The sequence below is a fragment of the Thunnus thynnus genome, chromosome 1 (assembly GCF_963924715.1).
Source record: "Thunnus thynnus chromosome 1, fThuThy2.1, whole genome shotgun sequence".
Taxonomy (NCBI): Eukaryota; Metazoa; Chordata; class Actinopteri; order Scombriformes; family Scombridae; genus Thunnus; species Thunnus thynnus.
Window position 1 is genome coordinate 40778172 of NC_089517.1, and position 20756 is coordinate 40798927.

The following is a 20756-nucleotide window of genomic DNA, read 5'->3' on the forward strand; positions in this document are numbered from 1 at the left end:
ACATCCTGTTGGATTTAGGTCAGGGGTGTCAGCGTATGATTTGTAGGTCTTGATGAGACGAATAATTGAGTTTTGGTTCGATCTCTCTACGACATTCCTACGGGCCGTGGCGGCCGTTTTAGATACATAGGTGGCGCTAGAGAGCACATTTTGGCACTTCGGGGGTTAATTTTTACATTTTATCAAATTTTTACCAGACCTGATGTGCGTGCCAAATTTGGTGAGTTTTTGAGCATGTTTAGGGGGTCAAATTAAGGATTGAAGTGGCGTATTAATAAAGAATAATAAAGAAACAAACACACGAAAAACAAAAGGGTCTTCGCCCTTTGGGCTCAGGCCCTAACAAACACACGAAAAACAATAGGGTCTTCGCCCTTTGGGCTCAGGCCCTAATAATAAGAAAGAATCAAAAACACGAAAAACAATAGGGTCTTCGCCCTTTGGGCTCAGGCCCTAATAAGAAGAAAGAAACAAACACACGGAAAACAATAGGGTCTTCGCCCTTTGGGCTCAGGCCCTAATTAAAGCTGCAAGTAGCATTGAACAGGCCTTCGCACCCTCCTAACGTCGGAGCGCGATGCAGTCGAGGGGGTTACGACAAGCATGTAGATGGTTTCAGACCTGGGCTGACAGGTCTGACTTTACCAACCCCTCTCCCCCTTTTCTTCCTTCTCTCTTCCCGTCAGTTGGAGAGGAGGATTTTATAGTTCTCTTCTTGTGAAATATTGTCATAAATCCCATTACTTTGGCACTAAGGTATTCATTCCAGGGGAGGGAAACTCCAAAACTGAGTTCATTATCCCTTAGCAGTTTTTCTTAAATCTTTTTTTTTTTTTATTTATTTATTTATTTTTTATAAATGTTCCCATGTTATAAGCGTATCTTTATTCATGTAAACCTGTGTTGTTAGGTAAAGAATATTTATAACCTTTCATGTAGTTATTTAATAATGTGTTACACGGTGAGCCAGAAGAACTTTGTTTTTTCTTTTTCTTTTTTTTTTTTTTTGACACTCAATATTGAACACCTTAATTGTTGACAGTAAATGACAGACAACATTTCGTTGTGAACATGGCAATTTATTTTTCTGTTATAAATGTGGTTTAAACAAAAGTTAATCAAGACAAACATTTAGCAACCTCTTTCATTTACAACTGATGTACGAAAAATAACAACACATTTGCAGACCTGAATTTTGTCTCTGCTGACAAACTGTAATCTAAACGGATGACATTTATCATTTATTTGATACAGATATTGATTTTGACATGAAATATGCAAAACTACAGTTACTATGAACCATTTTGGCGGAACAGAAAAATACATATGGATTTTTATCCCAAAACCCCTCTTGATACAAGTCATCATCACTTGAGGGGTTGGAAGGTTGGGGACACTCCATCACAGTAGCATCTTCAACCAGGAAATTCATTTCAGACAAAAACAAACACTGGAGTTTCAATACCAAAGGTAACCAAACCACTTAGTCAACTTCAGTGATTCTACAGACAGATTTACTATGCAAACAAGGGGTCAGATCTAGTCCCCTGCTGCAACCTTACTTTAAAACTGTAGCGGTTTAAAAGGATAGAGAGAGAAAACATAAGATAGTGGGGACGCAAAGGGGAGGTGAGAGCATGGAAAAATAACAGTAACAACAATGACAATAATGTGTGTTTTTTATGTTTTTTAACTGTCCTGTTTGGCAGCTCAGGCGTGCAGAATGAAGAGTCTGTGCCTTGGGGTGCCAGAACAGATTTGCTAATAGTTCCTGCACATAAACAGGAAGAATTCATATTTAAACTACTGAAGATGAAGTTCATGTAGTACATTGTAATGACAAAAATACAAATGTCTGAAATGCATTACAGCTCAGTTATTAAATAAAATTTCCTTTTAAGATACATTTGTTCAGTTGACATTGACCTTTTCATATTAAAATCACTGAAGATTAAAACTGTTGTATATTAACACATCAGGAATAAAGGTAACATGAATTGAAACATGCAGGAATATACATTAAAAGTTGTAAAAGAGACCAACATCTATCATGTGGCAAACAGAGACTAACACATCTTCACAAACACCAGTTACAAAGTGCTTCACAGTCAAAGAAATAAGTTAATAGTAAATAAATCTAAAATCTCCATTTCATGATCATTTTCACATAATACACACAATACATAACAATCCCAAATCTCTCCACAATACTACAAAATCTGAAATTTATACACACGATTGACCAGTTGGAGTGGGACAGACTCTACACTAAATAAGACAACATCCATAATGAAAGCCAGCCTACACACCATGAACAACACACAAGTCAGTGTGTTCCAAAACCTAACAGATAAGCACAACTACAACATGAATACGATAACACTTGTGCTGGGACATTGCAATGTAGCTGATTGACTCAGACAAATTAACTTAATCCTGCTCTCATCAAACACAAACAAACTTTCTATGTCGTCTAACTGTCCCTGATCATCTTTAACACTAAAACTACACAGAATACCTTCATGATCACTGAAGTACGCAGGCATCACTGCACATTCCACATCATACTGTGTTGTTTTAACATAAACATGATCAATCAATGTCCCCCTCTCTGTAGTTTCTTGTGTTACATGCTGCTTTAATCCTTTTTGGCCCATGAATTTACAAATTGATGATTCTTTTAAAATGTTTTCATTGAAATCTCCCATTAGTACAATTGTGTTACTAATTGGGATTTAACCAGTCAAGTAACTTCCCCACATTATGTTTAAATAAAGAATTTGGATAAGATGGTGGACGATAAACTACTGCCATCAATATGTTTAATTTGTTACACAGGCACACCAAATACTCCAGATTTAAGTCGGGTACCTGCAGAATCTGACAGTCCAAATCATCTAAACAGTACGAACCAACTCCACCATGTTGTAGATTTTGTAGCTCTGACAATTTGGGGTTACTGCTGGTGTAACACAAACCTCGAGGACGACTGTGGAAAGTGTAACCATGCATTTGCACACTGTTTAATGAGGTTTGTGCAGTGAGCCACGTTTCTGTGACAGCAATACAGTTAGGCTGCAAATGCTCTGTGCAAGACACCAAATCTGACAGGTGGCGACTTAAACTCTGAACGTTCATTAAATACAAAGAGAAACTTTGTGCATTTATTGAAGGCTTTGGCTGCTCAATTAAAAATGGAGGCATGCTATCCATGGCCTCCTTTATGGTGTCCTTGCAGTAAATGGCCTTCTCTGTAAAAATCCCTGATGATCGGTCCAGACAAAGCCCTAACACAACTCAGAGCCACATACGCCTGCCCAGGTGCAAACACCTTCTTCAATGACACTACAGCCTCATCTACCGTTAAGCCCTGAACTTTGTGAACAGTACACACCCACGCTAACCTCAGAGGAAACTGTAAACGCACACAACCCCGTTTAGTGGCCTTCTCCTTCTCTGGATCAATAACAGTAGAATCCCTGCATTCTACTGCTGCATGTGCATATGTCTTCCTCCTCTGTTAGTCAATTTTATCATCATCAAATTTAACATAAATTTTTAGAGGAAATGTTTTATCTTTACCAAAATCCATGTCAGTAACTGTGCCAGATGCTCCATTGACCAGACCGTCTTCAACATCCACATTCTTACATAACATCACACACGCATTCTTGGCCAAACACAAAGTCTGTTCTAAACATGTGTCCAGTGCATTATTATGAGTGCCACGTTCCAATTTCCCTGTTTTCTTGTTTGTTATGAAATCTTTAGCTTCAATTTTGATGTAATCAGGACACATGGCAAACAACTTATTGAAATTGCGTTCATTTACTTGCATATTTGTTGGGAAAATATGCCAGGCCGAGCTCTCTTCCCCTGTCTCACGTGATTTCAACAACTCAACATCGCTCTCTAACATGGGGGTTTTCTTGGAATGCACTCGGAACCTGTTCAACAACTCTGCAAATGAGCTATCCTTCTACCTAACTATTGTTTTCAGCTCCACTACACTAAAGCGGTACCACAAGTCCACACCAACGTGACTGTTATGCAGAGGCTTCCCTTTAACAGCAGGCAACTGATAGAAGTCACCAACAGCTATCACACTAACATTACCAAATGGGTAAAAGTCACCAGTGTGCTTAATCTGCCTCAACCTGCCATGGACATAGGTCAACAGATTGTGATCAACCATACTGATTTCATCAATGATTAAAATTTGGAGGTGAATAAATTTTGCTCTTAGAGAGTTTAGTTTATCTTCATCCAAAGGGGTATAAGGTAAACTAGAGCGTATGCCAATACTCAGTGTGTGATGAATTGTTGCTGTGTTTAAAGAGTGTGCAGCTATGCCTGTTGTTAACAAACCACAAATACCGTCTGGTTGATGACAAAGTGTTGACAACAGCCTCCCTGCCTCGTACTGAATAGCTCTAATTAAATGACTTTTCCCTGTCCCTGCGCCACCTGTCACAAAGACATGCATAGGCTCTGGGTTTTTAGCCATCACCTTCTGCAAACACCACTGTCTGACCTTATAAAAAACAGCCATCTGTGTCTCATTCAGAGACCTAACCAAAGCTAACCCCTCACTTCTAGGCATAATTTCCCTGTTTCTCTCTAAATGTGTTAATTGTCTGTTATCAACAGCCAAGTCTGGAACATTCTCCACTGCTTCCATTAACTGTTCATCTCCTTTCTCACCTTCCTGTTGCTGTCTCATTTCCTCTACACATTCAAGGTGTTCCACTTCCTGCTCAGGACACAGCTCCCCCCAAACTTCTTCATCAATCCCGTTTTGCTCGACAATCTCCCAAGCTCTCTCCAAATCAAGACAATCTACATCAAACTTTGCCCTGTTCTCGTCAACCACGCTCTTAACTGAATGCACAGAGCCATCACTAAATGTCACCTCACCACGTTTATAGAACTGACTAAACATCTCAAAGCCTTTGGGTTTGAGGTCTGAGTCAGCTCTATAAGGAAGGAACAATTGCATCAGACTCTGAAAATGGTCCTCCTCTCGTTTCTCTAAATCAAAACGCATATAACGAACAACTGCGAACTGAGAACGTGTTCTCCTGAAGATGAAGCCTAAACCATTTTTCAGTTCAATCATGTCATTAGACTTTTCATTCTTGGAGAGAACACGATACTCAGACGCAAATGTAGCCATTCACATGTCATCAAAGACATCATTGTCAGGCCTGTGCCTATACCTGTCCACTATGCCAATCATACACATGTCTTCTGTCTTAAGCTCACTACAAACCGCTCTCTGCTTCAAAACATTGAGGGGTAATCTCATCTTCACTATGTTGTTCCCTGTGGGCACAAACACAACCTTTCTGGAACACTCCTTCAGATGCATGTTTGTTAGCCTATACACCGCCTCTTGGGCACAAACATCCCTGTCGTGTAAATATACACTGCTTAGCTTCTTTAGCAGAGAGATTTCCTTGTTTTGTTACTTCTTTTTAAGCATTACTCAATAATAGGCCAATTTCTCTCTCTCTGATATAAATGACAACCGCATAGGCGTCAGTGACAAAGCTAATGTCCAAATTTGCATTCCAGCACGTTAACAACTGCTTACTATACTGATTTACCCAAACCTCGTTCACCCCTCTCCTATAAACCACCTTGCTCTTTCTTTCCATTCTCCTACAGCCTCTTCAAAGATGCCCTGATTGATGCCCAGAGTCTGAAACAGATGCTCTACACTCACATAACTCACTTCTTCTTCCTGAGCTCTCTTAACAGCTGTCTTAACATTTTGCAAAATATACTGTGCCCTCTCTTTTGGCATCAAATCATCATCAAAACACTTACAGACTGGATTGTTTTTTGATCCAGGATCGTTCATGGTTTCCTTTGCCTTTTGATCACATTTGCATTCTTTCGTCTCTTCTTTACAAACAAACATCCTAGCAGAAACAGGTTTTGGGAAATTAAACCAACATGTTGTTTTCTTTTTCCTGCATGATTTAGAATGTCGTTTAGAGTGTGTTTGAACTGATGACACAATGTCCAATAATGTATCATCATCCGAGGGAAACTCGCATGTAACGTATTTATCAATGAACTCAACCACCTCCTCATCAGTGTTCTTATAAATTTGGGGAGCACCCTCAATCCAAAACAGACAGTGAACATGAGGAGAACTGCTCTGCTGAAATTCTACCCTATAAAAGTGATCAATGATTTTGCCAATTGGTTGGGAAGGAGACATGAGAACCTCTTCCAAGAAACAATGCCATCTATAGTCAAACATCCTTGCAGCTGTGACCGGGTTGCGACGCAACAACTCACACCTGTCTGCCCACTCCAAATCCTCTACCGTCTGTGTTCTGCCTTCCTGTTTCAGAATAGTGGTCAGGAGATTCTGCCAGCACAGATCTGCAGATGAAAACGAAAAAAAAACACGTCGGGATCCCCAACTGACGTACGCAGGCTAAGATGTCCTTCTGAACTGACTGCCAAAAAACTGGAGTTCCTCTAATTGGCTTAAGAAACCTAAAACCCTAAAACCTCGTCAAACTTTAACAACTGCTTCAAAGACTCCTCGTCCATCAACATTTTTGGACTAATCCTTTGAGACTTCTGTCCACCTTTACCCTTATGCAACGCCACAGAAACACTCGATGACACACGATCTATCTCTGACATGTACTGGGCAAAGAAAATGTATTCTACATTACGTGCAAAATGACCATCCGCATGTATAATCCTGTTATTAAAGTAACATGACAATGTTAAGTGATATGAGCGGCTGTCATGGAAAGTCCAACTACCAAGAGGAAACAACACAGGGAAACATTTAGCCTCATTCGAGTGGTCAGAAAGCACCCTAACTGGACTATTCCCCTCTGCAGGCGCAATGTTTACAATATCATCAAAATACTGGTCTAATGCTTCCTGACCAGTATCAATAGGCATAAGACAAGTGTCCTGAAACATGCAGTGCTGCTGTCTGTCATGCAACAGTTCATCTTGTATTATCACTGGTGTTTCCTCCACACCATCAACTACAGCCTTTTCTGTAACCTCACCGCCTGCCTGAGCTGTCACCTCACCATCTCTAAACAACCTGATCATCCTGACATGATTCTACCTTTTCTACAACAGCTTCATCCTCACTGGCTGGCTGATCCTCCTCATTCTCCCCATCTTTTTGCCTACAAAACTCATTTACCCACTCTTCATTAAACTCAATATCATTGTAATACACATTAGTCCTCTTTAAATACTCTAGCACCTGTCTTACGATATCTTATCTTACGATACTCGTAATGCCCTTTAAATGTCAATTTACGCTTTAACTTCACCTGCAGCAAAGACCCTTCCATGCTAGAACGTGGCAACACATCAGTCATCTGCACTACGTTGGCTGGAACATGTTACTGGACCATGTACTCCGTTCTGTCCTCCTTTAGGCAATGCCAACATTTTCATGAACAGAATGTGCAGAGCTATCAAGTGTGCTTCTAAACTATTCAAACATGCCAGTTCAGGTGGAATGGGATCAAGCATCAAGGTATTAACCCAACATTCAGCTGGTATCTGACCTTTACTAATCTTATTGTGACACGTATAACAAATCCAAAGCTGACCTCTAGATGAAACTAATTGACAGGGCACAACAGTCATCAGAACATCTATGCAAAAACTTCTCACTAATGCACGTTTCTGCAATACCAGCTGTTGCTGAACTTCTACTATACACTTCCCTATCACAACTCAGCAATTGAGATCTGAACATCAACCTATGACAAACACAACACACAAAATGTGGCCCATCCCTGACTTTCTCCAAAAACTGATGCATAACAAAACCAAAATCTTTTGACTTCTGTTTTCTGCTTCCTACTAAACCCAACACTGGCAATAACTTGCTGCTTAAACTCTGAACTATCATGATACTTTCTTCTCCTCACTTCTCTACTCCTTTCTCTAAAGCCAACACTGGCAATAACTTGCTGCTTAAACTCTGAACTATCATGATACTTTCTTCTCCTCACTTCTCTACTCCTTTCTCTAACCTTCTCTCTATGCTTGATGCTGTCTCTGTATTTCAGCATACTCTTAGCTTTAACACTCTCCTTATGCTAGAAGTTGTCTCTATATTTCAGAATACTCCTGGCTTTAACACTCTCTCTATGTTGGAGGCTGTCTCTATATTTCACCATACTCTTTTCTTTACTCTTGCCTTTAACTTTCTCTCTATGCTGGAAGTTGTCTCTATATTTCACCATACTGTTTAATTTACTCTTGGCTTTAACACTCTCTCTATGTGGTATATTTTCATGATAGTTTGCTACACTCCATAATTTCACCCTTTCCCTAATCAGCACATTTTCATAATACATCTTTCTACTCCTTAACTGACGTTTCTCCCTTATGAACATGTTCAATTTCTCCCGTGTCTTTTTCTTCTGGCTCATATACTTTAACCTCAAAGACTTACTACTTGATTTTACCTTAGTAGCATCCTCCACAACGTCATCACTATCAACACCTTTATCAGAAACTACACATTCTAAGTTACATCCTACTGCTGCCTTGTCACCGTCTACAATGTCCTTCATTCTAGACCTAATGCTGTAACCTGTCGCTTCACTAACTTTACAGTAACCATAACAAGTCTGTAGTCCAGGCTTACAAACACAAACAACATTCTCAAAATGCTTGTCCATGATGTTCTCTAAGTAAATGCACTCTGCTGACAAATGGTCATTGTCACTGGTGTACTTCAGCCAACGTCCACCATAAAAAGTACACACACCAACTCTTAACCAATCTGCTGTAACCTGTATTTCCACCTCTGTGGCCCAAGTGTTAACTTACTCTGGTATTTACCTGCATTCCTCTCCAGCTCTTTACATACTGCCAGTCTAATCTTACGATGGTGCTTCTGTGAACTGCTCACAGCCTGAGAGATGGCTCTGAAGAAGCAGTTACCATCAGCCACGATCTTCTCATTCCTACATGGGACACCTGTGAACCCAACTTCTTTGGACACTGGACCAGTGACCTTCACAAAGTCAACATTTAATTTTGTACACAAAACCTGACAAACGTCTACACCAAGAGGACAGAAGACCAGCTCCTCATTCCTAACAGCACTAATAAATTCTACATCTGAGTTAATTTCACTAACATCAAACCTCTTTGATTTCTTCGACATGCAGGTGTGAGAAGAAATCTTGCGCTTTCTGCCATACCAGTACTTGTTGGTTCTTCCTCTGAATCGCTGCTAAGCTCAATGGCTAAAGTCTGGACAGAAATGTTAGACACTGATGGACTCGCACCTATGCTAACGACACACTCAGACACGCCTGCAGAATCCTCATTTCTCATGCGCTCAGTAACATTAGACTCTGGTGCTGGCACTGTACTCATTTCAATGATACAACTCTTCACAGAAATACCAGACGGTACTGGACTTACATCACCACTAACACCACACAGTTCGTATAGCTTCTGACTTGAACTGACACTGTCCGCCAAACGACAGATGTAGTGGTGCAGGTCATCAAGACATGCAAAATGCAAAACCACACTTGTACCGTTGCAGTGTAACAGGCCAAAGTTACTGCGAGAGTGACTGTCAACCACAGCGAAGTGTCCATTCTCACAGATGATGGCAGAAGTGTTACCACACAGTGTCAGAAGACATGCGCTGTACTGACTGAAAATCCTTTCCAGTCCATTATGTAGACTGATAAACACACCAAAGTCAACTAGTTCACCTTCAGTCACACATACTTCACCAAACACCACATCGCCAAAATTAAACCTACACACCTGTCCATCAATCACTAACTGCTGTGGCAAATCTGGAACAGACAAAAGACCTGACTGATACATAAAGATGCCATGGTCACGCAAACTGCTGTACAACTCATCACCTACAACCAATGCGCAATCCAGATCATGCCTCTCCCACTAGAACTCACTGCTCAGCATGTGTTTGGCTAAGCTGACCAAAGCTATAGCCATACACTGCAATCCTCTGTATATAAACCGCTCATCTCCTTGGTGAAATGACCCCCTAACAACCTTTACTAACTTAATTCCTCTGCTATTCTGTTTTCTGTTTGCTTTTTTTTGTTCTGTTTCCCTTGTGTGTTCATGTACTCCTCCACACCTGCCCTGCATTTGGACTCGTTAGCCCTGCCCTGCTGTCTTCCCCACACCTGCCCTGTGTTAGCCTCGTCAGCCCTGCCCCGCTCCCTGTGTGTCCTCAGCCAATCAGCTCCCTGTATGTTCATTCCCCTCTCGAGTTCTCCACCCATCTCCCCACCTGCACCTCATCTCCTTGTTAGTTCAGTTTCTTTAAGTTCTGGTTTTCTGTTCAGTCTTTGTTGGATTGTTTTGTGTTCCTTCTGCTAGTTCTGTTCAGCCCTGTTTACCTGTCCGTGACCATCCACTATTAAAAGAGTTTTTCATCATATCTGCATTCCGGTCTCTGCGTTTGGGTCCACTCCTGCATCTCCTGAGCCCTGACAGCTTTTGGCAGTATATACATATAATTTGTGGGAAAGTTACCTGGCCAGCTGCTGGAGCAGCAGTGCAGTCAGAGCCAGAAGAAGGCGAAACCTTCTCCATGGCATCCAACATGGCACCGCTGAACCACACAGGGTTGGACGGGATGACAGACTATTGCACCGTAGGTGTTCCAGCCTTTAAAATACAAAGCCAGCTGGCGGACCGCAGCATCCCACAGCAGCTCCACCATGACCAGCATGCCATCGGTGTTGCTGAGGTGCCTCTGAAAAACAGTCAAACAGCAGACTTTAATCACATGTGTTTATCTGACATATGACAGAATAAAACTCTTCCATGTTACACATCACAACAGCAAAGTATGCTGTACTTACACAGTCGTGGCACCACAGCTCCAACCGATGCAGAGGGAGGTGCTCTGCCACAGACACATACGGGAGACCTGACAGAGATGTGAAACATGATCACTTCTTCTAATCTTTAAACCTGTATTAACCATTTGTGTTAAATTTGAAAGTGTATAGATTACAACTGCAGATGACCAAAACTTTACATACCCATGCGTGCTGTGACACGGTGGTACTCCTGACGCAGCAAGTCCTGCAGGCCCGGATCAGTGTTGATGCGTGGAGGGAAGTCCAGCACCTACAGAGAAAAAAGTAAATGACTATTATGTCCTTGAAATAAGCATGTGCTTAACAGATGTGCCACTTTAGGACCAAGCAAATACTGACAGTAACTTTTCACAAAAATAAACACACCTTGGGCCAGAGGCTGCAGACAGTGGTCAGGAGAGCACCAAAGTCCAACGCTGCCTCACCAATGGTCCTGTTGGCAGTGAAGTTGTTGCTCGGGGCACACACACAGACCGCGTCCGGGGTCCACGGGAGGGAAGCATGCATCACCTCTGTCCTCAGGTCAGCTGCCGCTCCACCTGGAACAGAAAAAAAAGAAAAAGACAGAGATCCCTGTGGCATACTCACAAATCCGTCCACGATAGCCCGCAGGTGAGAGTCTCCAACGATGAACACCAGCTGCAACAGAGACAGTGCGTTAGAACAGAGACACCAACCATGAAATACCTGCTGGTCCGGACGCTGTGCTGGAGTGACCTACTTGATGGGACGGTGGGTCAGCTCAGAAGTTCGCCATCTCCGCACACAATGGCGGTAACCAGTACCGCGCCCTGTTAGGATGTTGATCATAGTAAAGAATGTCAACCCATGCCTAACAAATCGATACATTTTATCGAAACATTCAAATACTACTTAATACATACGAGCAACAAACTCGGGGATGGGCAGTCCAGGGGTCCAAGGCTGCTGCTCCACAATTCTCCGCTTGGATACCTGAGCACATCGGTGGGACTTCGCACGGGGCATCTGCAATGAAAATTAGTTTTTATTAAACCTTTACACAGAAAGCATCGCAGCCTGTGCCAATGATACTCACCAGGCAGAGGTCACCAAACAGTTTTACTTCAGAATTCAAACACAAAATTGATTCAACTTAGCTTGGCAGTAGGAGATGGGCAACTTTTATTAAAAAAAACTGTGAGCGCGCACGTGAGTGTATGTGGTTCTGTGTGTGTAAATCAGTAAGTGTGTGTCGATTATCAATAGGTTATGTGTGTCTTTATAAATTAAATAACTGTTTGTATGTATAGATGTTGTATATCAGAGAATCACAGATATAGTGCAGATGAATCGCTTGTGACAGCTGACAAACCAGCAGAGCACCAGATCACACAGGCAAGAGTTGGTTATCTGTAAATATAAGAATACACATTGTTTTATTTAAGCCATGCTGTTATGTAGAAAATTCTATTATAAAATAATCTGTTAGAAAAAACGATAAAATATTAAACATCCACAATACACTGATCCACATCTGTATCTTTATAAAATGTTTTAATAATACCTTTACTCCCAAAAACATGATCAACAAATAGTATCCTGATAACACATTTGATCAATCAATACATGGAAATTAGCCAACTCAATCTCACAATGTACACATGATGGTCAAAACACACAACTGAATCTACATCTCTAATTATGATTAACACACACACAGAAAATCCTACAGACAGGTAATTATATACAATGCAGTCTTTCAGTCACAACCTAGCACAAAAGCTAGTTGGTAGCAGGCTAACAAAGCCAACCTTTAGCCTCTATAATGCTAGCATAAGATTTAGAATAACATGCTCATGCTATTTCAATGTGTTCAGTTCACTAAAATTAACTGCAACATTGTGGTCACCTATAAACAGTTTTATTAAGCAATTAGTTGTAATTAAATGTCCATCAAACAGTCTGATTACAGTTTTAGGCCTGGTTATGCTAGCGAACATTAGCATTAGCATTATCACTGTTAACCATAGGTTGTAAATGCACTGTGCTAACCAAGCTAGTGCCATGGTCAGCTCCAGCCCCTCGTCCAAATACGGTCACTTCCGACTCCAACAATCAAACATGGCAACGGCCAAATCCAAGATGGCGATTGCCAAATCACTGCACTCAAGGTTTCACAATGGCAGTTCCAACGGCCAAAATGGCCGCAGCCGAGCCATACTACTGGCGTTTGGTCTGAATACGGCTTTAGCATACAATTCGCTTGACCACAAATTATGATAATCCATGAAAAACCATCAATAAATCTTTTAATCCATCTCACATTATTTACACTGCTTTTTGTATTTTATCGAATTATTTTAACATCAGCCACATGTCTAAGGACTACATTTTATCAGAGAAAAGTAAACTGTGTGTGAAATTTAGCCCGTGCCTGCATCCAACATCACCACACAGGGTTACCAAACAACAGTCACATTACAAATTTACTGTATATGTTCAATAAAAAGTCATTACTAAAAACATCGGTAAACTTAACAAAGAGTTAATACTACAGAGAAGACACCAGTTCTTACCTTGACAATGTGACCAGGTGTGAACTGTCCCTTTCAAGCCGGCTGTTTTATGAGCTTGCATGATGACACGTCATCAGGCCATCACGACACCCACACACAGTACTAGAGCAAGCAGTGCACCAATCACATAAATAAAATGGTGTTTTCTGGGACTCTCTGGAAGTTGACTCACATTTGTACCTAAAAATAGATGTGTACGAAGTGGAAAAAAAAATTACTCGTACACTGTGCAACTACAAATTGCAACCATAAAAGTATATGAATTCTAGAGGGATTTAAAGTTGAAACAACGGATACAGGAAGTGGCGATGCTCAAAAGGATAGCGGAGCGTTAACTGCAGCATGACCAGAAAAAAGCACAACCAGTTAGCCTCTGCTAGCCTCTCAGCTAGCTCTCTGTTTGGATCCAACCGGAGCACCGAGCCCCGATTTGTTATTCAGGTTAAAGTGGAGAGAACCAGTGGGTCTGTCGGCCAGCTGAGTGAAGTGAAACCTGCGGAAAAAACACCAGGACCATCAGGGTGAAACAGTCTGTAGAGAACTGCTGTGTTCAGCTGCACAGATAGGAAATCCCTTGGCTGACAGGATGTACCACTCTGTTAGGAAAAATATTTTACTCTCCCCTTTTTGGTTATAACAGTGGTTGGCAACCAGCATATTAGGTGCATTACTGCCACCCTCTGCTTCGGGCTGTGAACCAATGATTAAAATCTACATATTATTCCTGTCTGTCTAATAAACTACAAAACAAAACTGCTGCTCCATCCTCTTGGCAGGTCCATTAAAGTTTTAATGCTGTGCTCTGAAACTCCAGTCTTCCTGAGTTCTTCCCTCATGTAGGCTATAGTCTCTCTTTGTCATTAGTACAATATATGATTACATATGTAGTAGTCTCCTCAGCCAAGTGGGAAAAAATATGTGCATATATGAACAGCGGCAATTTGAAAAAATGACAGCCAAAAAGTAATCGTGTTAAATAATCGTAATCTCAATATTGAACAAGATAATCGTGATTATGATTTTTGCCCTCAGCACCCCTAAAAGCACCCCTAAAAACAACATAAATTGTGATTTACACACACACACACACACACACACACACACACACACACACACACACACAAAGAGTATGATAAATTGTAAATATGTATGTAATGAATTGTTTTCTTTAATGACTGTTACTTGAACATTTTTCAGTGTGCTCCTAAATTATATGTGGGCTCCTAATTTTTTTCATTTAGGAGCACATGTACTCCTTGAAAAAAAAGTAAGGATTGAACACTGCTGTCAGATGTGAAGAAACACTAAGTAACTGGAGTGTGGTGCAGTCCAAGGGCTTCTGTCACAGGCATGTAGATGTTTTCAGACCTGGGCTGACAGGTCTGACTTTACCCATACCCCCCCTCCCATTCTCTCTCTCTCTCCCTCTCAGCTGGAGAGAAGGATTTCAGAGTACTCTTCTTGTGAAATATCCTCATAAATCCCATGACTTTGGCCAAATCTTACATTAAAAATCACATTTTTTTGTAGGAAGTTTCGTCGCGAATCCATTGATACAGGTTTGAAAGTGGTCGGACTTATAGTTTAGACGTCAGACACCCCAGTTTGGCACAAAGTCCATGCCCAGAGATTGCCTCCCCATTGGTTTACATTGTAAGGTGTGATGTCGCACTCCAACTTTCAGGGCTTATAAAATCTAAACCGTTCGAGTTATTACAAAGTTTTTAATAACTTTTGTTCAGCACAGTGTGATAAGTCATGTATTAAAGTTTGAAGCCGATACCATTAACACCCTAGGAGGAGATAGCATTTATTCAAGGTCCAAAATTGGCACAATGCAATTTAGGTCAGGGGTGTCAGCATATGATTTGTAGGTCTTGATTAGACGAATAATTGAGTTTTGGTTCGATCTCTCATGGCGGCCATATTAGAGACATAGGTGGCGCTATAGAGCACATTTTGGCACTTTGGGGGACAATTCATACATTTTATCAAAATTTTCAGCAGACCTGATGTGCGTGCCAAATTTGGTGAGTTTTTGAGCATGTTTAGGGGGTCAAAGTTAGGTGTGAAGTGGCCTTATAATGAAGACAGACAGAAAAGTCTTATTTAGAAAGAGCCATTGGGCACGGGCCCTAATTAGGGAAATACAAAAGGGATTTAACCCTTTGGGCTCAGGCCCTAAAAATTCTGAAGGAGGGTTCTCATTTGGACCCTCCTTACGTCTATGCCATGGTCATCTTGTTTGTTAGTTAACAGAACTTTATGGCTGCTGCTTAACCAGTCTGATATCATTAGCAACAATGACAAACAAGCTAACTCTCCTGGTTGTTTCTCCGGTTGCTTCTCTCTCCAGCCGCTCCCTGATGGTGTCCTGCTGCTGCTGCTGTGCTGCACAGTCCAGATAATTTCTCCCATTAGCTTAACAACAGTCCTTAACAGTCCTTCCATGGATGTATAAAGAGTCCTTCAGGCATCATTCTTCATTTGGTAATGGTTTATTTCAACCAAATATTCTTTTTTATGTTTTGATCTCCCTCTTGCCTCTCAAAAAATAGAGGAGGATCAACCTCCTCTGCCTCTATGGACCAGCCTCCACTGTGTGTGGCACCCCCCCCCCCCCCCCCCACAAAGTTTGACACAAAGTTCATGCCTCCCCATTGCTTTACATTGTAAGGGTGATGTGGCACTGCAACTTTCAACTTTCGTGGCTTATAAAATCCAAACCGTTCAAGTTATTACAAAGTTTTTAATAACTTTTATTCAGCACAGTGTGACATAAGTCATGTATTAAAGTTTGGAGCTGATACCATTAATGCCCTCGGTGGAGATAGCGTTTGTTCGGAGGCTGAAATTGAGGCAAAGTCTTATATTGACAGGCTAATTGCAGACTTTCTGTTGGATTTAGGTCAGGGGTGTCAGAGTATGATTTGTAGGTCTTGATGAGACGAATAAGTCTATTTTGGTTTGATCTCTCTACAACATTCCTACAGGCCGTGGCGGCCAGTTTAGTTATATAAGTGGTGCTCTCGAGCACATTTTGGCACTTTAGGGGTTAATTTTTACATTTTATCAAATCTTTCACCAGACCTGATGTGCTTGCCAAATTTGGTGAGTTTTTGAGCATGTTTAGGGGGTCAAATTTAGGGTTTAAGTGGTGGATTAATAAAGCCTTTGGGGCTCAGGCCCTAATAAAGAAAGAAACAAACAAACACATGCCCTTAGACGAGGACCCTATTACAGTAGTCCTCTGCCTTTTGGGCTCGGTCCCTAATAAAGTGCATTTTACAAGCATGTGGATCTTTGTAAAGTGTACAGTATGCATACAGTAGCAAGTAGAGACAGTAAGGGTTAAGGTCAGGTAAAAATTGTCCATGGCATTTTGTTTTCTTCCTCAGTTTTTAGTTGTAAATGCTTGAGATTGAGAATGCTTGACTAGGATCTCTGTGACTGAAGCCTGATATTACATAGCTTGCCACAGCATGAATCCACCTGGTAGTGACTTAATACATAACCTCAGCAAAGGAAACACAAGCATTCTGAGCCTTAACCCTCATTTGGTGCAACTAAGAGGTGATATTCAGACTAAACAGAACTGTTTCTGCCCATTTTGGTACCTCCTGGAGGCCAGTATATTTAGTCAGGTGCCTCAAGATTTGAATCTTTCAAAACCTGACATACTGTAAATTCTCAAACAGTGACCAGTGCCTTTATTTACCTCAACTGCAGAGGGAACCAGGCCTTTATTTGAAACAGACAGGCTCTGTACTTAATTTTCACAGTTATGTGAAAAAAAACAGTAAAAGTGCATTTTATCTCATTATCATGTTGTACTCCATAGGTGCACATTTGTTTCACCTGAAAAGCTTTCCAGCTGCTCAAAGTGCATAATTCTTGTTTTTTCCTCACATGAATGAGCCACGTGGGCTACATGTGAAACATCAACAGGAAGTGTTGAGTTCCATTGGCACAAGCTTAACACCAGTTAAGAAAATGGCAAAATATAAACAATTGGAATTAAGTGAGAAATTACTTTTTTTTCGTAAAAAAGTGAAATTGGAAGCAGCAGAGAGGTGAGTATGATATGACTGTATATGTTGTATTTATGGAATTTGACTGTAAATGAACTGATGCTCATATTTGAGACTTGAAAGTTTCTCCTGTATTTATATGTGTGTGTTGCAGCACCTGATGTGTGCTGGCCTGTGGTGTTTAGTAGAGGGGGATGCAGCCTGTAAAACCAAACTGGATCCTCCTCTGGACGGAACAGAGTGTGGAGCAGACAAGGTAGGACTGTCATACTCACACACTGTGCTGTCATGCATAAATACTCACATCTCCATCTCTCTAAAACAACAGGTTGCGATTAATTGTTATGCCCGTTGATATGCCCAATGAAGATTCAGGTGAGTGTGAAATGTATTTGTAATCATTTAAATTAATGTATGTGTGTTTGTGTGTGTATTTGTCAGTGGTGCAGGGCAGGTGAGTGTGTCAGTAAGACTCCCATCCCTCAGCATGTGGACGGTGACTGGAGTCCATGGAGCCAGTGGAGCATGTGCAGCAGGACCTGCGGTACTGGAGTCCAGTTCAGACAGAGGAAATGTGACAACCCTCCGTATGTTGTCTGTCTGTCTGTGTGTGTCTGTGTGTGCATGCGCTTGTATGTAAGAGAGACAGAGAACTTGCACCTGCCATACAATTCTCACATTCCAATGAAAAAAAGCTAAGATTTTTCCCAAAAAATAACATTAAAGATTTAACAAGTATGATAAGAGAATATTAATTGTGTGCCTTTGATGTATGACTTCACTAGACTAGTTAGTAATTTTTGGACTTTCCAATTTTATGTACCATTGTATGATTATTTGTACATTTATTTGTTGGGGCCCCTACTAGGCTGTCATACTGCACCAAACTGGTGAAAACAAACACAAAATAATGTTGCTAAATTTTAAGTTAACCTGAACTTTGAATGGAGTATGGATTCTAGAATCCACGGTCAGTGCCTGTACAGTAGCCTATATAAAGCTTTGTAGTAGGTGTTTAACAGATGTCACAGTATGAAACAGGTATAAGATGCAGAGCACAGAGCTGTGTTCACCTGCTGTTTGATCCACTGATGGCTTGTGGAGGTTGAAAGATTGTCCTGCTTTTAATAATATGATTTTTATGATGAGAAGATGCACAACTCTTTTCTAGTATCCTATGGTTCATAATGCCCCTGTACAATGAATTAACTTGCACTGAAGTTAACACTGGTCTGCTTCTTGCTGTGTGTGTGTTCTCCAAGTTACTTACAAATCATTAGTGATGTTTACCTCTAAATTAAGCTGGGCACATAGACAGTAAGGCATTGGATGTCTGTCAGTCATTTACAGTATCTGTTTGGAGTCATTTATGTGCAATTACTTGGCAGCACATAGGCATTGTGTCTCATTCAGTCTACACTGATTCAAAAGTGTCATTCAGATCATCAGGACAATATGCATAAAAATATTTAAAGGTACTTTAAGGTACTGCACACTAAAATGTGTTTTTTTTTTGAGCTGTGAAGTAAATTATATGACTGTACTGTCATATAACACCTGCGGCTGTGGCTCAAGAGGTAGAGCGGGTCGTCCACTAATCGGAAGATCGGCAGTTCGATTCCCGGCTCGTCCAGTCCACATGTCGATGTGTCTTTAGGAAAGACACTTAACCCCGAATTGCACCTGATGGCTGTGCCATCAGTGTGTGGATGTGTATAAATGATTAGATTTCCACCGATGGGCAGGTTGGAACATGCATGGTAGCCCCTGTACCATTCAGCGTATGAATGTGTGTGAATAGGTGAAAGTGATTCATAATTTAAAAAGCGCTTTGAGTGGTCGGAAGACTAGAAGGGCGCTATACAAGTACAGTCCATTTACCATTTTAATATTGATACTGTCACCAAATTTATAAAAAATCAACATTTCATCGGGTTGAAAATGGCTCAACCTGTTATATGCTGTTAAAAATCCGCCCCCAAAGGCGGGGCCAATGCTGGCGTAGAGTTGACTATTTGGGAGTTCTCTATGTCATGAAATTTATATAAATGCTAGAATGATAATGCCCACCTCCCCAAGCCCTGTGCTCATTTTCAAATAAACAAGATTTTACCAGCTGATAACTGCAGGAACAGACAGCTGGAGAGTTAAAGAACTGCAGGGCAAGATGTGAGGAGGATTTCTGTTGTTTTTGTGGATGACAGCTCTACCTTCTGTCTCGTTTAAATGTCATTGCACTCCTGCCCTCCTGCCTCACACAGACACGCCTTAACCCCCAGACCTAGGGGTACAGTTAGTAAGTCTTAGTAACTTTTTAAAAGTAACTCTATTAGTAGTCATAACACTGCAGTGTGATTCATTATCATAATTATCATCTGCTCAAATAAATTATTCTTCATCTCATATTGTTGGACACTCACACTAATAGAGACTTGTTAACTTCTACAGCAGTGGTAGCAGCACGTGTGCCAAATCTGGCCCTCCAGCGAAAATATTTGTCCCCTTGATGAATGCTGAGGTTTTGACTTTAATAGATTACATCAAAACTTCTATATACCTTTTCACAAATCTACTGTAGATAATGAAATAAACACTTGTTTAGTGCTTTAGTAAAACCCAATGAATATTGTTCTGTCTAATCCTAACCCCACAGAGAAGAGGCATTAAAACTGTTGAATTGTTTGAACAATGTATGGTGCTGAAATTAAGTCCAATAAACCTACCAGAATAGACACTTTAATATGTGAATTCTAACACTGTTTAATTCCACAACTTTAGCCTGATGGACCAGAACAGATCAGTTAATCACAAACACAAAGAGATGTCAGTTGAACAGAGAGACAACAACAGCAGTACTTCCAATCAACCATAAATGAAGCTGCCACTGTTTCTCATGTGTGGCTAACCAGTAAAATATGTCTCTAAAGAGCAACAAAGAACATATATTCATGTAAGAGTCATTTTTAGGCAAACAAGTATTAAAATAAGATGCAACTCTACGTAAGTCCAGTTTAGGATAAAATCCTAAACAGTATGATAAATCTATTTCAATCTTACAAGAATTAAAAGAAATAAACAAAACATATAGGCCTGTTTCCACTGCACCAGTCAAAAGCCCCCAAATGAAAAATACTGAACACTGGAGAGTATCTCCTTTCATTCCAAAATCAAACTACTTAATAAGAGGGACAGAATTATTACACTATACAGGTTCCAATAAAAATAGCCAACTGTCTGTGCCTCTGGGGGAATTTATCTTTGCATATTCATGATTGTGTGTGTGT

General features: G+C 40.8%; 1 protein-coding gene and 2 long non-coding RNA genes across 8 annotated transcripts in view; 2 read left to right on the plus strand and 1 right to left on the minus strand.

Annotated features, from left to right (window-relative positions):
• The window catches only part of adamts17 (ADAM metallopeptidase with thrombospondin type 1 motif, 17), a 417430-nt gene that overhangs the window by 284340 nt on the left and 112334 nt on the right, over positions 1-20756 (plus strand). For all 6 annotated transcript variants that reach the window (XM_067598186.1, XM_067598185.1, XM_067598187.1 and 3 more), the window contains exons 11-12: positions 17627-17728; positions 17914-18059. In XM_067598186.1, coding sequence (XP_067454287.1) covers positions 17627-17728; positions 17914-18059 — 248 coding nt within the window. The remainder of the gene's footprint in view (positions 1-17626; positions 17729-17913; positions 18060-20756) is intronic.
• On the minus strand, positions 1018-2982 carry LOC137188511 (uncharacterized). Its single transcript, XR_010929427.1, has 2 exons — positions 2909-2982; positions 1018-2548 (listed from the first exon to the last, which is right to left on the minus strand). It is a non-coding gene; the product is annotated as an uncharacterized lncRNA (long non-coding RNA).
• On the plus strand, positions 3860-5044 carry LOC137188518 (uncharacterized). Its single transcript, XR_010929428.1, has 2 exons — positions 3860-3923; positions 3972-5044. It is a non-coding gene; the product is annotated as an uncharacterized lncRNA (long non-coding RNA).